The sequence below is a fragment of the Lepisma saccharinum genome, chromosome 9 (assembly GCF_977018435.1).
Source record: "Lepisma saccharinum chromosome 9, izLepSacc3.1, whole genome shotgun sequence".
Lineage (NCBI taxonomy): Eukaryota > Metazoa > Arthropoda > Insecta > Zygentoma > Lepismatidae > Lepisma > Lepisma saccharinum.
The window spans coordinates 22,477,735-22,498,248 of record NC_139237.1 but is presented as its reverse complement, the minus strand read 5'-3'; the positions used below and the strand labels follow the sequence as shown (position 1 = coordinate 22,498,248).

At 35.0% G+C, this 20,514-nt stretch overlaps 1 protein-coding gene across 1 annotated transcript in view; it reads left to right on the top strand.

Annotated features, from left to right (window-relative positions):
• LOC145992350 (uncharacterized) overlaps positions 1 to 19,919 on the top strand; it is a 134,752-nt gene extending 114,833 nt beyond the window's left edge. The window contains exons 3-4 of the mRNA XM_083128730.1: positions 11,652 to 11,745; positions 19,825 to 19,919. Of these exons, the coding sequence (XP_082984856.1) occupies positions 11,652 to 11,745; positions 19,825 to 19,919 (189 nt within the window). The remainder of the gene's footprint in view (positions 1 to 11,651; positions 11,746 to 19,824) is intronic.
• Positions 19,920 to 20,514: the final 595 nt, after the last annotated feature.

Sequence of the window (20,514 nt, the reverse complement as noted above, 5' to 3'; positions counted from 1 at the left end):
TGAACACCAAACAAAAACTGGGGTGGGGGCTGTGAATATATATATAATAAACCTACAATGAAGGCCAAGTGTGTTATGTATCATATACCTTATGCAGGTCTTAAATCTCTTAAAACTATTGATAGTCTTTTAACCAAAAAGCAGCGCAAGAAAAAAAGCTCTTGTCTTGCAAAGGGCCATGGTATGAAATTGTTGCTTAGTACCCTCAATTAAAAAAATACAACAATCCAGAAAAAATCACATGTGGGGGGTTTCATATTTACTATCCCTGCCATCTTAGCAGCTTTGGGGGCTGTTGGGAGCTTGGCTGGGGGATCAGCTGCCATAGCAAAAACAGTAATAGATGCCAAGAAGAATAGGGCAGAATTAGATGAATTGAAGCGCCATAACCTGGCCATGGAGAAACAAGGCAAAGGTGTTAAGAGAGCCATGAATAAGTTTAAAAAAACAAGAGCCGCTTACAAACCAAGATATTGAAGCTTTAATCAAGCCACTGGGCATCAAAAATTTTAGAGGTGTGTACATGTCTGATTCTTTACCAGAACAACCACTCAACAAAGAGTGTGGCATTGTTAATTTGGATAAGTACAAAAATCAGGGCACTCACTGGATTTGTTATCTTAAATATTTAAACAATAAGGCATTTGTGTTTGATTCATTTGGAGGTATTCCACCTGAAAATTTAGTAAAATATCTAAAATCAGCTAATCTTTATTACAATAATGCCCGTGTTCAAAACTTCAAAGATGTTAATTGTGGACATTTGTGTTTATCTGTTCTTAGATATATGTCTCAAATAAATAAACCATCAATTGAAAATTTTCAAAAGGCCCTGTTGTATCTGAAACATCATGGGGTATTCCATCTCACCAGCCAAAATTCAATATTGAAACTCAAATTACATGATGACATAGTGTATCCCAAAACAATAGCTCTCAGAGCATTTTATGGCATGTACTTGATCCCTAATATTACACACCACAACAACAAAATTGCAGTAGGGGATCAAAAAATTGTCATCACTCCAGGACAATATAATCTGTCCACTCTAAATGCTCAATTACCCAGAGGTATAGTATTAACTCAAAATTCTGTCACTCACAGAGTAGAGATTGTATCTGCTACAGAAACAGTGGATCTGAGTACTATAGGAGAGCTGTTAGGCTTTGAGAACAACACAAAACTTGAACCAGCCATCAAACACACTGCTATTAATATACCCAAATTCTTAGCCATAGAGACTCTGAATATTCACTGTAATGTGGCTGACTGTATGATCACCAAATCAAATGGCATATGCACTAACAAACAAACTGGCATCATTGCAACATTTAAACCTAATTCTGAATTTATGGAGCCAATCATCTACACTCCATCCCCAACATTATATTTTCCTGTGTGCCATAATAGAATAGATAACATTGAGTTGATGGTCACTAATGAGAAATAAGAATTAGTTGATTTTGCTGGAGCCACAACAACTGCAATCATAGAGATTAATATTTAAATAAAAATACATACAAAAAAAATGGAGAATATTGAGAGTTATGAGCTACAATCATTCCCCCCAAACAGGAGGACCTTTGCAAATTTAAATCAACCCAACACAGAGATTGAGGTTGATCTTGATGTAGGGGATGGCTTTATACACCCCCACAGAGCAGATTTATACATCAAATTTGATGTTGTAAAGCTCGATGGTACAGATTATCCGGCAAATTCAAATATAAGATTGCTGGACAATTTTGTGCCGCATCTGTTCTCTGAAATTGAGATCAGAAAGCATGGCGTTGTTATAAACAGAGTGGATTATCCCGGCATTACATCCACAGCTTTGGCCACACTAAAATTATCCAAAACCAAGGCTTCTTACTACAAAATAGGTGGATTTGAGGCTGGTGATAAAATTTTATCCAAGAGCCACACAGTGCTGTTCCCCATGCGCCTGTTGCCAGGATTCTTCTCAGATTACAAAGATATTATGTGGAAGGGTGGTTTAAGAATCACATTTAGAAGAGCTGCCAATAATAATAATGCTTTGATGAGTTACAGCACATTAAACTCTACAGGGGAAGCTCTGCCCAATATTCTACCTGATGAAGGCAAATGCATTATTCAGACTATGGAGCTAAGAATCCCAGTGGTTGAATATGAAGCCAGTTATGCTCTTAAATACAAAGCAGATATAATAAAAAATCCACAGATTCCTTTACAATTTTATATATCAATGTGTACAGAAGCCTGCCGCTGGTACTTATTATGAGTTTGATGCTACAAATTCATTCTCCAGTATACAATATGACATGCCGGATTTTGTGGTGGTTCTGTTTCAGACTGGAAGACACAATAATCAGGAAAAAAAATCAAGTAGATTTGATAACTGCCACATCAAGAACATATATCTTAAAAATGGCAGAAATGAAGTATTCCCTAGAGAAAATTATAATTTAGACATGTCCAAGGATGATTTCCTCAAATTATATGAAGCATTTACAGCATACAAAAGGGTCACTACTGGCAATACTGACATGTATTACACACCAGATGAATTCAAAGCACAGAGACCCATGTTTGTCATCAACACTTCAAAAAGAAAACAAGTTGTGGTGAATGACAGGACAAACATTAAAATTATATGTGAATTCCATGAGGCATTACCTGATGACACCATATGTAGTGTTATTCTCATAGGTGAAAAATCATATGTTTATGATGTAAGAAATGAGAGAGTCACAGAGCAATTCTAGAAGATTTTTGCATATTATATTGTCTTAATACTAGATATACTGTACAAGTTGAGCCTGGTGCCCAATTGAACTTAAACCGGAAGTGAATATATGTGTGTGTGTGTGTGTGTGTGTGTGTGTGTGTGTGTGTGTGTGTGTGGGTGTGTGTGTGTTAATACGTTTGGCGTAGTTTTAGGTGTGGCCAAAAAAAATATCAAGAGGGGCATATTTTTGACAGGTTTATGGACAACAATCTCACAGAAGTGCCTTTTATAAGTGTAGGCAAATCAATCTGAGGAGGGTCATACTTTCTCAGGAAATTCCCGAGGGCATTTTTACAAAAATCTTGGATTAGACGGGGTGCTACACTTGAGCAAAAAGCTCATATGGGCATGTTGAGCTAGGTTTAAGTGTAGGCAAATCTGCTTGAGGGGGGTTCATACTTTCCGGTCCTGGTTGTATATACTTTTACACTACTTAACCCTAATAAAACACAAGCAATTTTGATTGCTTAGGATAAACTGAAACGTTACGTAGATCTTAACATTCAGCCTTCCATTCTTGTAGATTCGACTCACATTCCATTTAACCAAACTGTTTAAGATCTGGGAATTGTATTAGACGGAATTTTATTATGGTCACATCACACAAGTTCGGCGTGTAGAAAAGCTTTGGCATCTCTGTATTCTATAAGACACATGGGCAAGTTCCTCCCCACCTCCATCAAGGCCAAACTATGTCAGTCCCTGGTTTTATGCCATTTAGATTATTGTGACGTAGCGTATTCCGGCTTAACAGGCGAGTCAGCTAGACGTCTGCAGAGTGTTCAAAATGCCTGCGTACGATACATTTTTAATTTAAAATATTGGGACCACTTATCACCTTATTTTCTCAAATTAGGGTGGCTACGTATGAAAGAAAGACGAACGCTACACACACTAATTTTACTTTACAAAGTTCTCAACCTCAAGTCACCTTCCTATCTCCTCTCTCGCTTCCAATTTCTTCACGAATTTCACGATCGCGACACCAGATCACGCAGCTCCTCATCTCTCTCTATCCCCGTCCACAGATCAAACTTCTTCTCCAACTCTTTCTCTGTATCGGCTGTAAGACTATGGAATCAGTTGCCAGAAAGCACTAGAACAGTAAGCTCCGTCGCTTTCTTTAGCAGACGTCTTCGCCACTCTATTCAGAATTCTCGTTAGTTCTTCCCCTGTGAAGCAGACCAAAGGGCATATGCAAGTGCATTAATTCTTAAAACACATTGTAGTTACTTCTATACAATTTTAAATTTTGCATTCCAATATCGTATTTTGTGTATTATATATTTTGTATTATGTGTGTTATATTCAGGGCGTTAAGAGTGTGTGGACTTTTGTGAAACGACTTAATGTACTTTGTGTATAATATAATAATGTATAATTTTATGTGTATGGTTAAGTGGAAGAAAAGGCTTTGTAAGGCCTTAACTCCGCCATTTAAAACAAGGCGTTAATAAATAAAGTAAAAGGTAAAGTGTTCCCCTGTGCATAGCACAACGCCATGAAGGCGTATAGGGGGTGTGGGGGTAACGCCCCACACTTTCTTGATCCGGTCGTGAGTGGGGGTGATGTGATCAGCATCACGCCCCTGACCGCCTTTACCCCCCAGGGTTTCCCCCAGGTACCCATGTTATTCGACGCTGGGTAGGCGCCGGGGCCGCTTCCACCGTTAGAAAAGTTCCCGGATTTGAACCGGCCGGGGATCGAACCCGGGACCTTGAGCATGGTAGTCAGACGCGTTACCGACTTTTTTTTTTTTTTTTTTTTTTACAAAAGGAAATACCCCCTACACGGAGGTATCCCCCACCATTCACTCTTTTTCTCACTTTTACACTTTTCAATTCTTACATTTTTCTTTGTTTCTTATCAACTGGACGAACACAAATATCCATGCCTTACCCGGGACTCGAACCCAGAACCCCTGGCGTTGTAGCGCGCTCTGCTAACCACTTCGCCACGGAGGTCGACATCCGACTGAGCCACCGCGGCCACTGTTGAATATATTCAGGATTTCTTATTTCCAATAATTTCTGCAACATTTACTTAGCCTTCGAATCAGAATTTATGCGTTATCACAAAAAATGCAAGTGTCCGGTTTTTAGTTATAATAAAACTAGTTATTTTTATAATAATAATAACGTTAATAAATAAATAAATAAAATAAATAAACCATGCACCCCGATGGTGAGAGCCGAGGGGACTCATCTAAAACAAACACCCAGATGGTGAGAGGCGAGAAGACTCACCTAAAACAAGTACCCCGTTGGGAACAAAATAGTGCTACGTCCACGTCGCTGTTCCTGGGTTATGCTAAATGCAGTTTCTTATAACAATTCAACATGCCTCACGTCATTTTGCGATTAAAAGTGCACTTTTTACCGTTTCCGCAATATTTCATCTTTCCGATTACAGCGCCATCTATCACAAATCCACAAACATGTATAAGACTAAGCCTACGTACTTTTGTCTGGAGAATCCGAATCTGCAATACAAAATGGAGGTTCCCATTTTATATTTTAAAGTGGCCCCTCGCCCAACCCCAAGGAAGTAGGGTAGGGGTGGAGTTTGGCATCATTGGATGCGCTCCTTCGTGACGAACAAATTTCATTCAGAACTTTTTTTGATCAGATGCGTACGTTTCGAGATATTTCGTTGTGTCAAGCTAAAACTCTCATCCGGTATAATTAATTAGAAGTTAGTAAAAGATGTAAGTGAGGAATTAGAAATAATGAGTTACTTATATGCTTCATTATATTATTTTCATTCCGATTTGTGAATTAGTTATGGGAGAATTTAATATATTGCATATACTTTTACTTTGAAATGTGTGATATATGTTAACCATAATAATAATAACGAGAAAAATTTTAATGATTTGGTTTCTGTTAATTTTCTATGCTGGTAATCCAGATCAGATTTGGTATAGTGCATTAGCAACAGGTAAAATTTGGTAAAATTTATTAAAGTTAACCATAATCTATTATGTTTTCCTTAAGCCTAGAAAGCCCAAGGTTTATTGCACCTTAATTAGCCCAAGTTGACTCCAATGGACTCTCGTATGAAACAATACTGTCTTGATGTAATATAAACATTTTAGAGTATTTGTTTGCTTTATGTAGTAGTATTTTTTTTTAAATTTTTACGTTACTCATTGGTACAGACATATACAATACATTTGTTTACGTTTATTACTTTTGTTAATTGCATGAAATATGTTTGAAAGAATTACTACGTATGTGTTATAACAAACTGTAAAGTATTAAACCATATACAATCATTTGTATATGATAATAATGTAAAAAAGGTAAAGTGCTCCCTGTGCTTAGCATTGAATTGAATTGTTGTTTTAAGTCCACTTGATGCACAGTAAGGCTAATCGGGACTGGACCTACACTTTAAAGTGGGATCCGAACCACTGTGCTATGTGCCTCCACCGGGTATCGAACCCGGGACCCCTTGATTACAAGGCAACAACGCTACCACTGCGCCATCGGGGATGCCCCTGGGCTTAGCACGACACGCCATGAAGGCGTATAGGGTGTGCGGGGGTAACGCCCCACACTTCCTTGATCCGGTCGTGAGTGAAGGTGATGTGATCAGCATCACGCCTCTGACCGCCTTTACCCCCCCCCCAGAGTTTCTCGAAGGTACCCATGTCATTCGACGCTGGGTGGGCGCCGGGGTCGCTTCCAACGTTAGAAATGTTCCCGGATTTGAACCGGCCGGGGATCGAACCCGGGACCTTTAGCATGGTAGACGCGTTACCGACTGAGCCACAGCGGCTATAAATAATAATAAAGGCATTAATAATATTTTATTTGGATGCTGTAAGTTTTAACATTATCATACTTTTTGTATATTTCAGTAGTTAATATTTTTTTTTATTTTTGGTATGTAAGGGGATTGCCTTTAATCATCGTTTTCCTTCTAATATAAATGAAAATACTTTTTTCAGTTCAACAACATTTATACACACAGAAGTTTAGTAACTGACATTTCTCTTGCATCTGAATACAACCACAGATACTAATTCTAACAGTAAGTGCAATTAATTCTTAGATTTCCGACATTCTCTTGTACAAACGTAATGTTCAGAACAGACATTTCTCTTGTACTTTGCATGCACTTGATTTTGAATTCTACTTTTCTTGGTATCGCACAAAAACATCTCCTTTTCTAAGGCTGCTCTGCATAGTAGATGTTGACGTTGTTGGATCCTTCATTGAAATGGCTGTTTCTATTGCCTGAACAGTGTCATGTTTGAGTCCTTGTCAGGATCTTCTTGTAATATGTTCCTGGACCAGACTTTCTGCAAGATCAATTACAAAGATCCTTCTTCTTGTGTTCTCCTTGTTTGTATGTCACTGAGGATTAAGTGTTACCCACATTACGTACCCAGCTACCCCACAAACGTCAATCAAGTTCATGAAGAAAGCTGCTGGCCAACGGTTTGTCTTTCTTTTAGAAAAATAAGTATGCACCACTGGATCCAGACTATCTACTACTCCTTTCGTTTCATTATAATGCAATATAATATATGGTTTGTTTTCCCCTTCTATAATTATGTCACTAGTGTGGTGAATACTGCTGAGATGTAGTTCTGCTTTGGACTTTTTGGTACATACGAGATAAGTGTAAAATCTCTGGAAAAACCAAACTCAGAAGTCAACACTTTTAGATTTGTGTTTGGTTGGAATTCAGGTGGAATGAAGCGTTTGTTCTTCCTAACTGTGACAACTAGTGTAAGTCCATTCCTCAGTAATTGCTGGGCAACTTCCAGATCAGTAAAATAATTGTCACACGTAAGATATCTGTTTATGTGATTGTATGGTTCTGTTAGCTGAATAAGCACCATTGATCCCACATTTTTGGTTCTCGTTGTATTTTCCTTCCAAAATATGGTATCACTTTCAATGGATAGAAAGTTTTTTGAATCACATGTCCAAAACATTTTTAAAACATATTTATCTGGCTTAAACCGTATGTATTGGCGAAAGGATCAATGTCCGGTAAATGGTATCAGTTGTTCGTCTACTGTTATAATACACCCTGGAAGTTAATGTTTGGTGAGATTATTGGAAACTGTATCCCACACATCACGAATCGGTGCAAGCGTGTCTCTTTTGCGACGTTCACGTCTTGTAATTCTTCGTCAAAGCCAAGGAATACAAGGAGTTCCTTGAATCTATTCTTGCTCATAGTAGCACGAAGAATTGTAGGACCATACATTGAATTCCACAATGCTGAAACTGTAAGATGGTTGCACTTGAAATGACCAGCTGTTATAAGAAGTCCTATGAATGCACTGATTTCAACTTCATCACAAAGGAACCAAGATGTATTTTTCTTTTTCAGATTATACACTCTTTCAGCTTCCTGGTTGGTAAATTTTACTACGTCTCTCATAATGCTGGATGATACAAAAATACTGAAATAATCTTTTGGGCTTTAAAATGTTTATTTGGTAGAAGCACAACTTTAGATGAATCTCCTTTTATTATATTGGAAGCCCTAATCTTGAAAGCGGCAGGCGGATTTTTTTGCCATTCAGAATGGCCTTTTCCAACGTAAGACGCATTTCCCAAATCATAGGGTAGTAACACTTCTTCACTTTCACTTATAGTGTCTCTGTAGTCTCTGTCTATATTTATATGATTATCTTCACTGATGTCACTGTGTGGATTAAGAGTCACTGTCATCACTTTCTTGATAGATATGTTCGGAACACTATGCTGATAGGAATTCAGCGTCATCATTATTTCTCAGGAGAGAAATGACTGCAGCCGTACGAAGATCAGATCTCGCTTCAGCAGGTCTCGCATTTAAAGTTCGTCTTACAAGTACTCTCGAAAATAAATAAGATGCAATTCTTGAATCTTTCCTGGCGGCGAATGATGAAGAAGTTCTCTTGGAATATCAGCCAGCTGATCTCTGGATAGGCTTCCGAGCTATCAAGAGCTAACATAATTCTCACCCTCAGGGATTGAAGTATATATTGAAAATATAGAAATTACCTAACTAACTAACTCTCTAGCCTTCCTAAACCCGAAGGTTCATGTCAGCAGCAACACAGGCCCTCCATCTTTCCCTATCTTGAGCAAGTTCTATATACTCTCTTCCATCCCTACCGATTTCCCTCAGGTCCATCTCAACGTTGTCCCTCCATCTTCGTCTTGGCCTTCCTACAGGTCTCTTACCATCAGGTTTCCCAACAAGAATCCTGTAAACTCCTCTTTCCTCTCCCATTCGTGCCACATGACCTGCCCACCTAAGTCTTCTTGATTTAATTATTCTAATAATATCTGGACATGCATACAAATTATGTAGTTCTAAATTATGTAACCTTCTCCACTCACCTGTCTCCTCATCCCTTAATATTACTCATAAGTATTTGAATTTGGAAACTGGTTCAAACGAGTTGTTATCAATAATTAGATTTCGATTATTACCTAACACTTGGTTTCGGCCTGTAAGCATTTAGTTTTCTCTTTGTTAACTTCCAAACCTATCTCTATAGCAGTTTTGAAAAATATTTGAGCATTATTCTTAATTGTATTCACATCATCCCCCAGTAAGTCTACATCATCTGCATATGCTAACAACTAAAATATGATTTCCTGTATTCGATTTTTTAATTTACTTACACAGAAAGAAACATGGCAGGTTAGTATTTAGAATGAGCGTATAACTAAAGGTAATATCCTAGGTTAATAGGGTTATATAGTTAGTTACAATATAACGATTCACTATATTGCCGTCACCTAAGTAATATACAATAAGAGATTATATACAAGGTAATAATGATGATTTTAATGAAAAAGAAGAATATATGTATATATATATATATATATATATATATATATATATATATATATATATATATATAATTGTTATGTGAGGGTCACATAATTGATTTATTTTTAATTTTTAATTTCAATTTTCTTAATTGTTCTATTTCTCCCAGGGACTTACGTATCTAATCTAGTATTTCTGGCAGTATTTAATTCATTTATTTTTGTTATTTAAGAAAACAATTATTATCTATGTAACGATTCTATTTTCTTCTGGAAATCCTCTTCAGTGCCGGCGTCCCGAGGCTCTTCTTTGTGCTTCCTCTTCTTGTTCCTGTTGTGGTCCCCACAGTAGTGGGGGTGGTACCCTGGACAGATTCCGGTCTCTTAATCTATCACTTCTTCTGAGCACTTGTGAGGGTGGGGGAAGGGGAAGAGGTAAACGCCGGCTCTCCGTTTCCATCATATAAGCCCGCAAGTCACTTTCCGACACAAAATTGTCAAGTTACTTTAATTCCTTTTTACCATCACCTCGTAATAGATCCTTTCTTGATGAGATGATCTCCTCACTTGAGGCAGGGGAAAAAAGCACTCGATGTGCTGGTTTGTCGATCTCTGTCCCGCCCCTTTTGCCCATTTTCTTCAAGTAACTTCCATAAGAGCCATGCCCCGTAAGAAGGTCTATTAAGCCTTTTGAAGGTATATAGTCCTGTCACAGCATATTTTCCTGAGTTCAAGGGAAGGATTGATATAATATCCTTTCCTTTACACTTTCGTCCCACTCTCTATGGATGATATGTCTTCGACATCGATGAAGTCCAACAATGACTAGATTGCTGAGCCCCATTTTATCTATACCAATCGAAACAAAATTTTAATTTTACAGCCAATGAGAAATCTTCAAATACGTTTCTTGCAAATATTGTAATAGCTAAAACCATTCGTACACTTTTAGCGTTTGAGATTTTCTTGATATATAGCAAAACAAACAATTATTTTAAAATACATATCAAAGAAAATACTCTTACAACTATATGGTAGGTAGCACTCATACTCTCTTCTATTACGAAGTCTTTAGCATTCTCTTCTTCCGAATTGGAAGGCCGTTGAACTGACTCAAAATCATCCATAGTGGAAGGAGCTTTCTTTCGTGCGAGTCTTAATGATCCAGTCTTGAGACACAGATCCATATAAAATATTAAAAACAGCACAAACATGCGGATTTTTTGTTCGTCATTCTCACGGTATCAACTAAATCCAAATGTTTTAAATTCAAAATATCGAGCATCAGGGAACAGATTCATCGAAATGCCTCAAGGTGTTTATAAGTACAGAAACGGTTTCATAGTACTTCAAAAACCCTATTGGCCACCTCACAATTTTGACAGGTATAAGAAATGCCTTTTTTTATTATAGCTCTTTAGTTGAGGCAAGTAATCGAGATACTTGAATATTTGCACGTATGAAGATATGAGGGTTATTTCACGGACACCATTGCTTAGTCCCTATAGCTCTTGTCTAGTCTTACTTCTAGCGCCCTACATGCTGGCAAGGGGAGCGGGAAATACACAGCTGACCAAGAGACAACAGTGGCGGCAGTTAAAGATACGACGTCGCGGAAGGAAATGCTGCGCATGCATCGCTCTGCAGGCTATTGCGTTTCTCATTGTACTGGATTGGTCGCTTCCACGCTCCCCACTACTCTTGCCAGTATGTAGGACAGTCGCCGTAAGGCTGAACAAGAGCTACAGTCTACATGAAGCACCTTTTGTCTCTCCTTGTTTACATCACTCAAGTTAGCTAAAGCCAGATGTAATAATATGTCCTATCCTTATGGCTCATTAACATACATGGTGTAAAACAGGTGATCCCTAATAAAATTGGCCTCCACCCCTAAACATTAAGAGGTGTGCACTTCATGCGCTGGTGCATATAAAATCCATATCAGAGCCTACGTTTCCTGCGAATTTCATTTCCCCTGTTTTTCTTTTTCTGCTCAGTTTCTTCAAATATTAGTTACAATAAGATAATATATGCCTCTTAATATATGCTTTACGTATATATAAGTATTGGTATTTTATGTTTTTCAGATTCGGAACTGTAGTACTCTATTTGTATCATGCAGTTGGAAACTTGAACAATTTGACTGTTGCGAGAAGTTTGTAACATTAGAAACTTATCAAGGTTTGTGTTTCGTCTTCAATACAATCCTCAAACCAGACACGAAAACAAGGTAAACACATTTCCAATTTCTTATTGTTATTCGCTTTTGTTGCATGAATTTTATTAGTAAATTAAATTAAATTAAAAAAGTACTAAAGTAAATAAGTAAAAGGTAATTGCAATGTTAATCGATTCAAGATTACAAATTGGAAATATGATATACAGGTGTCAGGACAACGAAGGAAACGTGCATGCCGTTTGAGATAATTACAGACTTAATATCATATTTGAAGGGCTCGGGTGTAAAACATGGTAACTGACAAAATGCAGGTTTCGAGATATTGAAAGTTGATGTTTCAAGAAAAACTACATTGCAAATTAAAATAAATTTCTAAACGATTTACAGCAAATATGATTCACTCGTATGTTTACTATCATAGATAAATGATATTTAAATCGAATAATTTTATTCGGTGGTGCTACTTCTGATTTGGTTGAGGGTTGTTCAAGGAATTATTGTAGTTTCCATGTTTTACATGCAACGATATTATCAAAATGAATAATCAGATATGGTTTTATTCAAGCTGTCTTGTGGTGTCAGTTCAATAATAATATTTATAATATTTATAGCAACCATAACAACTTGTAACACAAAAATGAACGCCTTTAATAATATTAATAATTTTATTTAATAAACAATAAAATGTTCTGAATTTCCGATTCGAAAAAAAATTCTTCATTCGCTTTTAGAAAGAAATCTAATTTCGAAAAAAAATATCGTTTTTCGAAAAAAAATCTTTTTCCAAAGAAATTTCGATTTACGATAGAAATTCGTTTTCGAAAAAAAATATCGTTTTTCGAAAAAAATAATGGTTTTCTTAATTCGAGAACAATTGTTTTTCTCCAAAAAATGTTTTTCGTTTTTTTTTGTTTTTCGATTTTTTTTCGTACTTCTACTTTTCATTTTCGAAAAATATGATTTATACATTTTCAATTTTTCGAAAAAAAGAGAGGTCATCCCCATTTTATGTATAGATTGCTTATTGAATCAAAAAATCTAGTATTGCCATTGTATGATATTTGGATAGTCAACGTAACACAGCTTTGAGTCAAGAGTAGCTTGTGAATCGCAATCTGTTGGGCATGCTAAGGTAATAAATAGAGCCTCTGTGTGAGTGTGTGTGTGTGTAGTAATTATGTGAAGCTGAAAAACCGCTCATATATGAACATATTTTTTATGAATATTGATCTCCATATAGATATATAGAAGTTATTTTTAATCACAAGCCGTCAGAATTTACGTGTATTATTTTTAAATAGTAATGTATTAAAACGATGAAATCTACTTTTCTAATGGTGTTCATTTCAGTCATAGACATAGGAAAGCAAAACCTTGTTACATCAAGTAGGTCAGGTGATTGTTTATTAAATAAAATTATCATTATTAAAGGTTTTCGTTCTTGTGTTACAAATTGTTATGGTTGCTGTAAGTATTATACTACTAAGGGGTGTCCTTAAGGACATTTTTCAAAATATGCTTTTATATTTCAAAAATCACCAAAAACATAAAGAGAAATATCCAAAATCAAGGTAAAAAGTATTAAAAAAATAAAATAAAAATTTTGTTATATTTTGTCACTTTCTAGAGCAGTACAAAAAATAACCAAAAACATAAAGAGAAATATCCAAAATCAGGACAAAAATTAAAAAAAAAAACAAGCTAAAAATTCTGGCCGTTGTAGACATTTTTCAAAATATGTCTTATATAGGACAAAAATCATCAAAAATATAAAGAGAAATATGCAAAATAAAAATAAAAATATTAAAAAAACAAAATAAAAATTCTGCTACATTTTTGTCACTTTCTAGAGCAGGCGCCAATAACCGCAAGGTAAAAAACCCAAAATCAGGGCAAAAAGTATTAAAAAAACAAGGTAAAAATTCTGCTATATTTTTGTTATTTTCTAGAGAATTATTATTTTTGGAGGAAACCGATGGCGTTGTTTATTATTCTATATTATCTGATTCCGCTTTGATACAATAATCATCATGGTTTAACAAATTCAAGGTCATGCTTTGTTTGCTTATCAAAGAGCTCTTTTTTACCTTTATATATAATTTTAAATTTATCGTCAACAAGTTCTTGCATCAATTCATTAGTTAAGGTTTTGCCATATCGATCTGGTAAAAACAATTTGTTTTTGTTATCTAATGTAACGCGTGCTTTTAGACCATGCATTGTATTTACAATTTCACCATTGGTGATTTCATACGGTTTACCTATTTCTAAATCTTGCATCTTGATATACTCGAACGACGGATTTAATATTTTTTCTAATGATTTAGCACCTAGGTATTTGTGTGATGACTGATTCATTTATAAGATAAAAAAATTATAAATAACAAATGTACAAGTTTATTCCATTATTGTTATTTTTAAATTTTGGGTTATGTGAACTTAATTAGACTTTATCGGCAATATCGTATCTCCATAATTTTGGATATTTACCTAATACCATGAACGAACTCACGCAAATAGATTCGCTTACGTTTCAAAGTGCTTTAAAAATTTTTCAAGAATACTATCATTTAGAGTCAAATGGAATTTTGGATGCACCAACTTTAGAATTAATTAATCGTCCCAGGTGTGGGATACAAGATGATGAAATGCAATTTAACATGCTACGATATAAATGGAACAGTAAAACAATTAAGTGGTATTATGCAATAATTAATCGTGAAATCCAAGGGATAGCAGAGGCAGCTTTTGAAACATGGAGTCAGCACACGGATTTAAATTTCGAAGTGGACTCACAAAATCCTGATATTATTATATCTAACAAGCGTGGGACTCCACACATAAATCATAAAATAGGCGGACATTGCACCTCTGTATTAGATGGAAAAGGAGGTGTCTTAGGTCATGCAACTTATCCGAACAGTGCGAATACTCCTATCGAAATCCATCTCGATCAAGACGAATCATGGTATCTAAAAATAGACAATAATACATCCGGTGATCAAACAAATCTTTTCTCCGTATTGTTGCATGAAATTGGACACGCTCTTGGAATATCTCATAATAATAATCAAGATTCGCTTATGTTTGCCTTGAACACAAACAAAATAGAATTGCACAATGATGACATTCTCGCCATAAAATCTTTATATGGGAAAAAGAAACAAACTATCGAAGACAAACATATTGAAGAAGAAGAAGAAGAAGATGAACAGGCAGCAGAGGAATCACCTAAATTATGTGAATTAACGAATATTAATCAGTTTGTAATTGTAAATGAATTCTTGTACGCGTTTTATGGCAAATGGGTTTGGATTTTAGGTCTTGATAATTCTATAGTTGCAATTGGACCGCAACGAATCACTGATTGGTTAACATTTTTACCATCTGATTTTGAAAGAGTTGTTGCAGTTTATCAAAGACCCTCAGGACAAATAGTATTAATAATTAAGAAACAGAAAACAAATATGATGTACATGTTCGATTACCCCAGTTTAATTTTATTAGACGGTTATCCTAAATCTATAGGGGAATTTGGCATCAATTCAGGATCGAGAATTCATACTGTTTTAAACACTTATTCTGGTCGCACGTTTATATTTTATAACGACATATATTTTACAGAAATAGATGAATGCACTTTAAGACCCAAACAGCATGGTCTAATAACCAGAAATTTCCCCGGTTTACCACCAAACGTGGATTCTTCTTTCAGATACAATAACGGAATGTTGTATTTTTTCAAAGATAACGTATTCTATGAATTTAACGAATTCTCTAACCAACTAATAAGAGCAGGAAGAAATAACCTGCAATTATTTAATATAAATTGTCCCAAACATTCTCATTCATTTGTAGAAATATTAAACAAGCTAAAATCGGCAATAAATGAACTTGAATTAAATTCATTTTAAGACCACTAAAAAACCTCTTATGAGGAAACCTCACCAGAGACTAACTCCCTTAGTTAGGTTTTTTGAAAGCTGATTAACTTACGAGACTTTACGCCCACGCCAGAGGTTTCAGCTGTGCGCACACAGGTTTAGGGAGAACTTAATCTCTCGCCAGTGACCTTCATTTACTCATTACTTGATTAACTTACGAGACTTTACGTCCACGCCAGAGGTTCAATTTTTCTATGGTATGATTATGTGGTGAACTTTAGTTGAGATATGGAGTTATGCAATGATTTTTATCTATGATTATGTGGTGAATTTTAGTTGAGATATGGAGTTATGCAATGATTTTTTACTATTTACGGAAGCAAAACTCCGTGTTTGGAGAAACCTGGATGTCCATCTGAGAGGACCAGCGCTGTTTTTTATTATTTTCCCCCCAGATGGACACCCAGGTTTTTTCTTATTATTTTTTTCCAATTTTCTACATCCTGTTAGGGGCCCCTAATTTATTGCGTCAACTCTAAGTGTAGACTAGCTAACTTGAGAGAGCATACATATACCCCACATCTCCACCAATAGTTGCATTAACAGTCACGTGGAAGTAAATTTATACCCGGCCGGGTGTATAAATTTGTTATTCCTCAGCCGGGTTCGAACCTACGTTATCGGTTGAACCAAGCTAACTAGACTGTTGCCTTAACTCCCTGAGCCACAGAGTCAGGCAAGAATATTATGTTATAAATTGGTCTCTTATAGTTCCACGTGTGTGTACATCTAACAAGTTCCACAATTCTCTACTAGATGTCACTATAAGGTAAAATATTCTCACTTTGCCGTCAAGGCGACGAAGATTTGCTACGATACATATATTGCGTAATATGTCGAGCAGGCGGTCTAATTCTAAGGGGTACGGCGCCAAATTCAAAAAATGTTGTGTATATAATGCACAGCGGCCAGAAATAAGAAATGCATTATCTTGGTTCCTATTAGATATTTCGGCAATCTGACTTCAGATTTGGGTAGCCCATTCATGTATTGCGGGTTGCATAACTTACAGGGGCAATACGGGTTGCATAACTTCCAGGGGCAAAAACCAATTTTTATTATTTACTCGCTTACCAATTAAGATATTTGAAAAATTCAAAATGCTATTTTTAATAAAATTTTCCGTAGAATTTAATGGGAGTATCAGTTTTTAAAAGTCTCAAATTTGTGACCCGATTTTAAACAATTTATGTTTAATTTTCTCAACAAGATTTTTAACATATTCATCATTCATATCCCCATTAAGAGTTAATAGGATTTCTAACTCATTTTTAACATTCTTGATCAGCTGAATTATATTCTGATAATCTGTTTTCTTTTTATTCAAATTAAATTTAATGCTTAATCCAGTGATAACTGCTGAAATGGTTGTAAAACTAGTACTAATAATTGTATATGTGGTTAGTGGTATTAAAACATTTACAAATCCTGTTGCAGCTGATAAAGCTATCGATAGAGTGATTAAACACTAATAGAAATATTTTAGAGCTTTATACCTCTTCTTTTTCTTCTTTAACATCATCTCATATTGGTTTATTAATGATTCTAATAATTGAATCAATTTTTCTCTTGGGATATTATCTGGTATTTCCATTTATCTATTTAATATTCCTCCACCCATCTAAATCTTTTCAGTGATTCGTTGATTTTTGATGTCATACGATAAAACGTTGTAGCTCAACATTATGATATAACACAGAGTTTTATCAGGCACATCCTCTTCGAAATCAAGAACGAGATGCAAACTGGTTTTTTGTTTATCTACAACTTTCATTCGTTTAGTTGAGTCTATAACATACATGGGTCTCTTTTCAATGAATTCTTCAAATGTGTAATATGAGTCATCATTTACACCATCAAGTCTTCTAATCTCTGTGTACGCATGATACATTTTTAAAAATTTTCCTTCTGAAATGTCTAAATTCTTTAGAGATGAAGAAAATATTTCGTCTCTTCCGTTTTCTAGGTAAGCAGATTTTAATTTACAGTGATCGAAATATGCCGAATAATTTTTCTGGTTAGTATTATTTCTATCTTTTTGAAATACGATTATAACCCATTCTGGCGTGTCAGATATACCAGCTGTAAAAGAATTTGTTAAATCTATATCTGAGAACTTTCCACTTATAGACTTTCTAACCGTTTTACTTTTCATAAAGCTGATAGGAAAATCTTGCTTGATTAGATCATTCTTTAACTTTATATCAACTAATGGGTCATATTTTACTACAGGCATTCTGATAACCATACTTTGAATTACTACTTTTCCATTTTTTCCATCTTCCCAGACATGGACAGCCATATCATCATTGTTATTTCTTTTAAACGTAATTTTCAACCCTCCTTTATATAATACATCCTGAAATCCACTAAAGAACCCAACAAGAAGCCTTAGTTTGAATAATACCTCTTGTTCTGTTTGCATTTTTAAGTTGCCCATCTGTTTCAAATCCAGACATTTTATATGTTCTTGCTTCTGCTTGAGAAAGAAAGCATGTTCCTAAAGCTGTAGAAGTAATACCTGGATAATCAATTCTGTCAACAAGATACTCACATTTTTCAATTAATATTTGAGACCAAAGATGACAGAGGAAATTGTCAACTATCCTAACCTTATCGTTATCGCTGTATTGTGTGTCATCCTCTCTAACAAGTGATTTGTATTCCATGTATACATCAGCGTTCCAAGGATGTATAAACCCATCACCTGAGTCTATTTCATAAGTAACGTCTTTATTCGGTGAATTTAAGTCACCTTTAGTCTCTTGTGTTGGTGGATATTCTTGAAAACTATACTTGATGATATTATTTTCCATTTATAATAAATAACATTTATAATTTTTCTAAAAATCTAATGCTATTCGCAAACTTTTAAAATTACAGTGACGAGACTATCTCCAAAATGAATTGCATCATCATTTTCATCTAAAATAGACACTTCTATATAATCAAATTCCATATGTTGAAGTGGAAAAAATAGTGGATATGTTGGTTCGTAAATAATAGATTCTTTAGACTCTGCGTTAGTTTTAAATGATGCAATGATATCTGATTTTTTATGTCTGTAATCATCATGTTTTAACCTCATTCCCTTTGCTAAATTACAATGAATATTGGTTGTATCGAATGGATGAAATTTTGGAATCTTACTTCCAATATAATCTTTATTAGGTTCCAGTTCTATATCGAATCCAAGTACTTCACCGATAGCATTGTTAAGATTCAATTGGAATGGTGATTTTATCTCAACTCCGTTAGTAACATCATTGCCTTTTATTGATATATTTTGTGAACTGAATGGCGATTGTGAGTTGATGTATTCTTCAAGTGCGGTTATACTATATTGACCAGGTGGAATAACCAATTCGTTTGTAACATTATTTTCTTCATAGAATAATGTATTATTGTGTTTTGTTATATTAGGAGTGAGATATGTAGTATAAAAACTAATCAGTGCTACTTTTAAATTGTCATTAGTGATAGAATGACTCAAGGTTTTTTGTAAGATGGAGTTTCGTTCAGACAATTTGAATACATAGGCCATTTAGTAAGATAATTTTTTTCTTAAATTTAAGGTTTGTAATAGTTTTTCCAAATATGTCTATCGGCATTTAATAATGATAAAATATTTTTAATCTTGTAACCTCCATCATACATTTTTAAAAATGTAACACACAAATGACCACACGTAACTTCATCAAAACCTTGTATTCTATCGTTATTATATTTGATATTGTTATTGTTGTTGTTGTTATTAAGATATATTACTAATTGTTTTGGAGGAACGCCCCCAAATGAGTCAAATACAAAACTTTCATCACGAACTTTAATATAACATATCCAGTGAGTACCTATATTTTTAGACACATCAAGATTAACAACACCACATTCATAATTGTTAGGTTTACTCGGTAATTCATCTATCATGTAAACGCCTCTGAAGCCTTTAATACCACTACACAATTTTATGATATCATAGTTACTTAGAGGCGTAATCCTATCAAGTTTTTTGTTATAGTTGTCTTACGTTTATATTTGCGCTTACGTACACCTGTACCCGATTTTGTTTCCATTGCTAAATTATGTTTTTTTTTGTTTCCTCTAACTCTGCATCATTTTTCTGTTTATTATGAACAGCACTTGTAATAGCAGCAGCTCCTCCTGCCAATGAACCAGCAGCAGCAAGTGCGGCAAACAATGTGGCAAGAGTAAATATGAAGCCGCCTTTGTGAATTTTTATTCCGCTACCAACTTTTAGTTTTTTAAGGTTATTAACTGCTTTCATGTATGATGATAATGTAATACCACTCCTTTTGGGAGGTGCTAACGTAACACCACTCCCTATTTTGGTTGGACCTAAAAGTTTTCGTAATTCTGAAACACTATATAGTAGTAGAGGCAATGTGAAAATAGTACCGCCTTTTTGTATTTTAATACCACTACCATTTTTTATATTTTTAAGAATTTTTTCTGTGATCAGCAAATCTGTCATCATTTATATAATAATAAAAATTACTATCAGAATGTTGAAAAATCAAAAATGATTTTATTACATTACATTGGCATTCCCCACCCCCAAGCAACCTTTCTATTCATTACAACAGCGGTTCCTAAAGAGGTCAATTTTTCACCAATTGAGGCATCTTTACTAAACAATCTACCTAATGCTTTATGTTCCAATTCTTTATCAGCCTTGTGTCGACTTTCTAAATCTTGGTTATCTCTGTAAGCAATATCGTGTTCTTTAGCTGCTTCGTCTAATGGATTTATTCCTTTGTCACCCCGAGCCAATCTTTCATCCAGCTTCGTATACGGCCCCAAGAAATT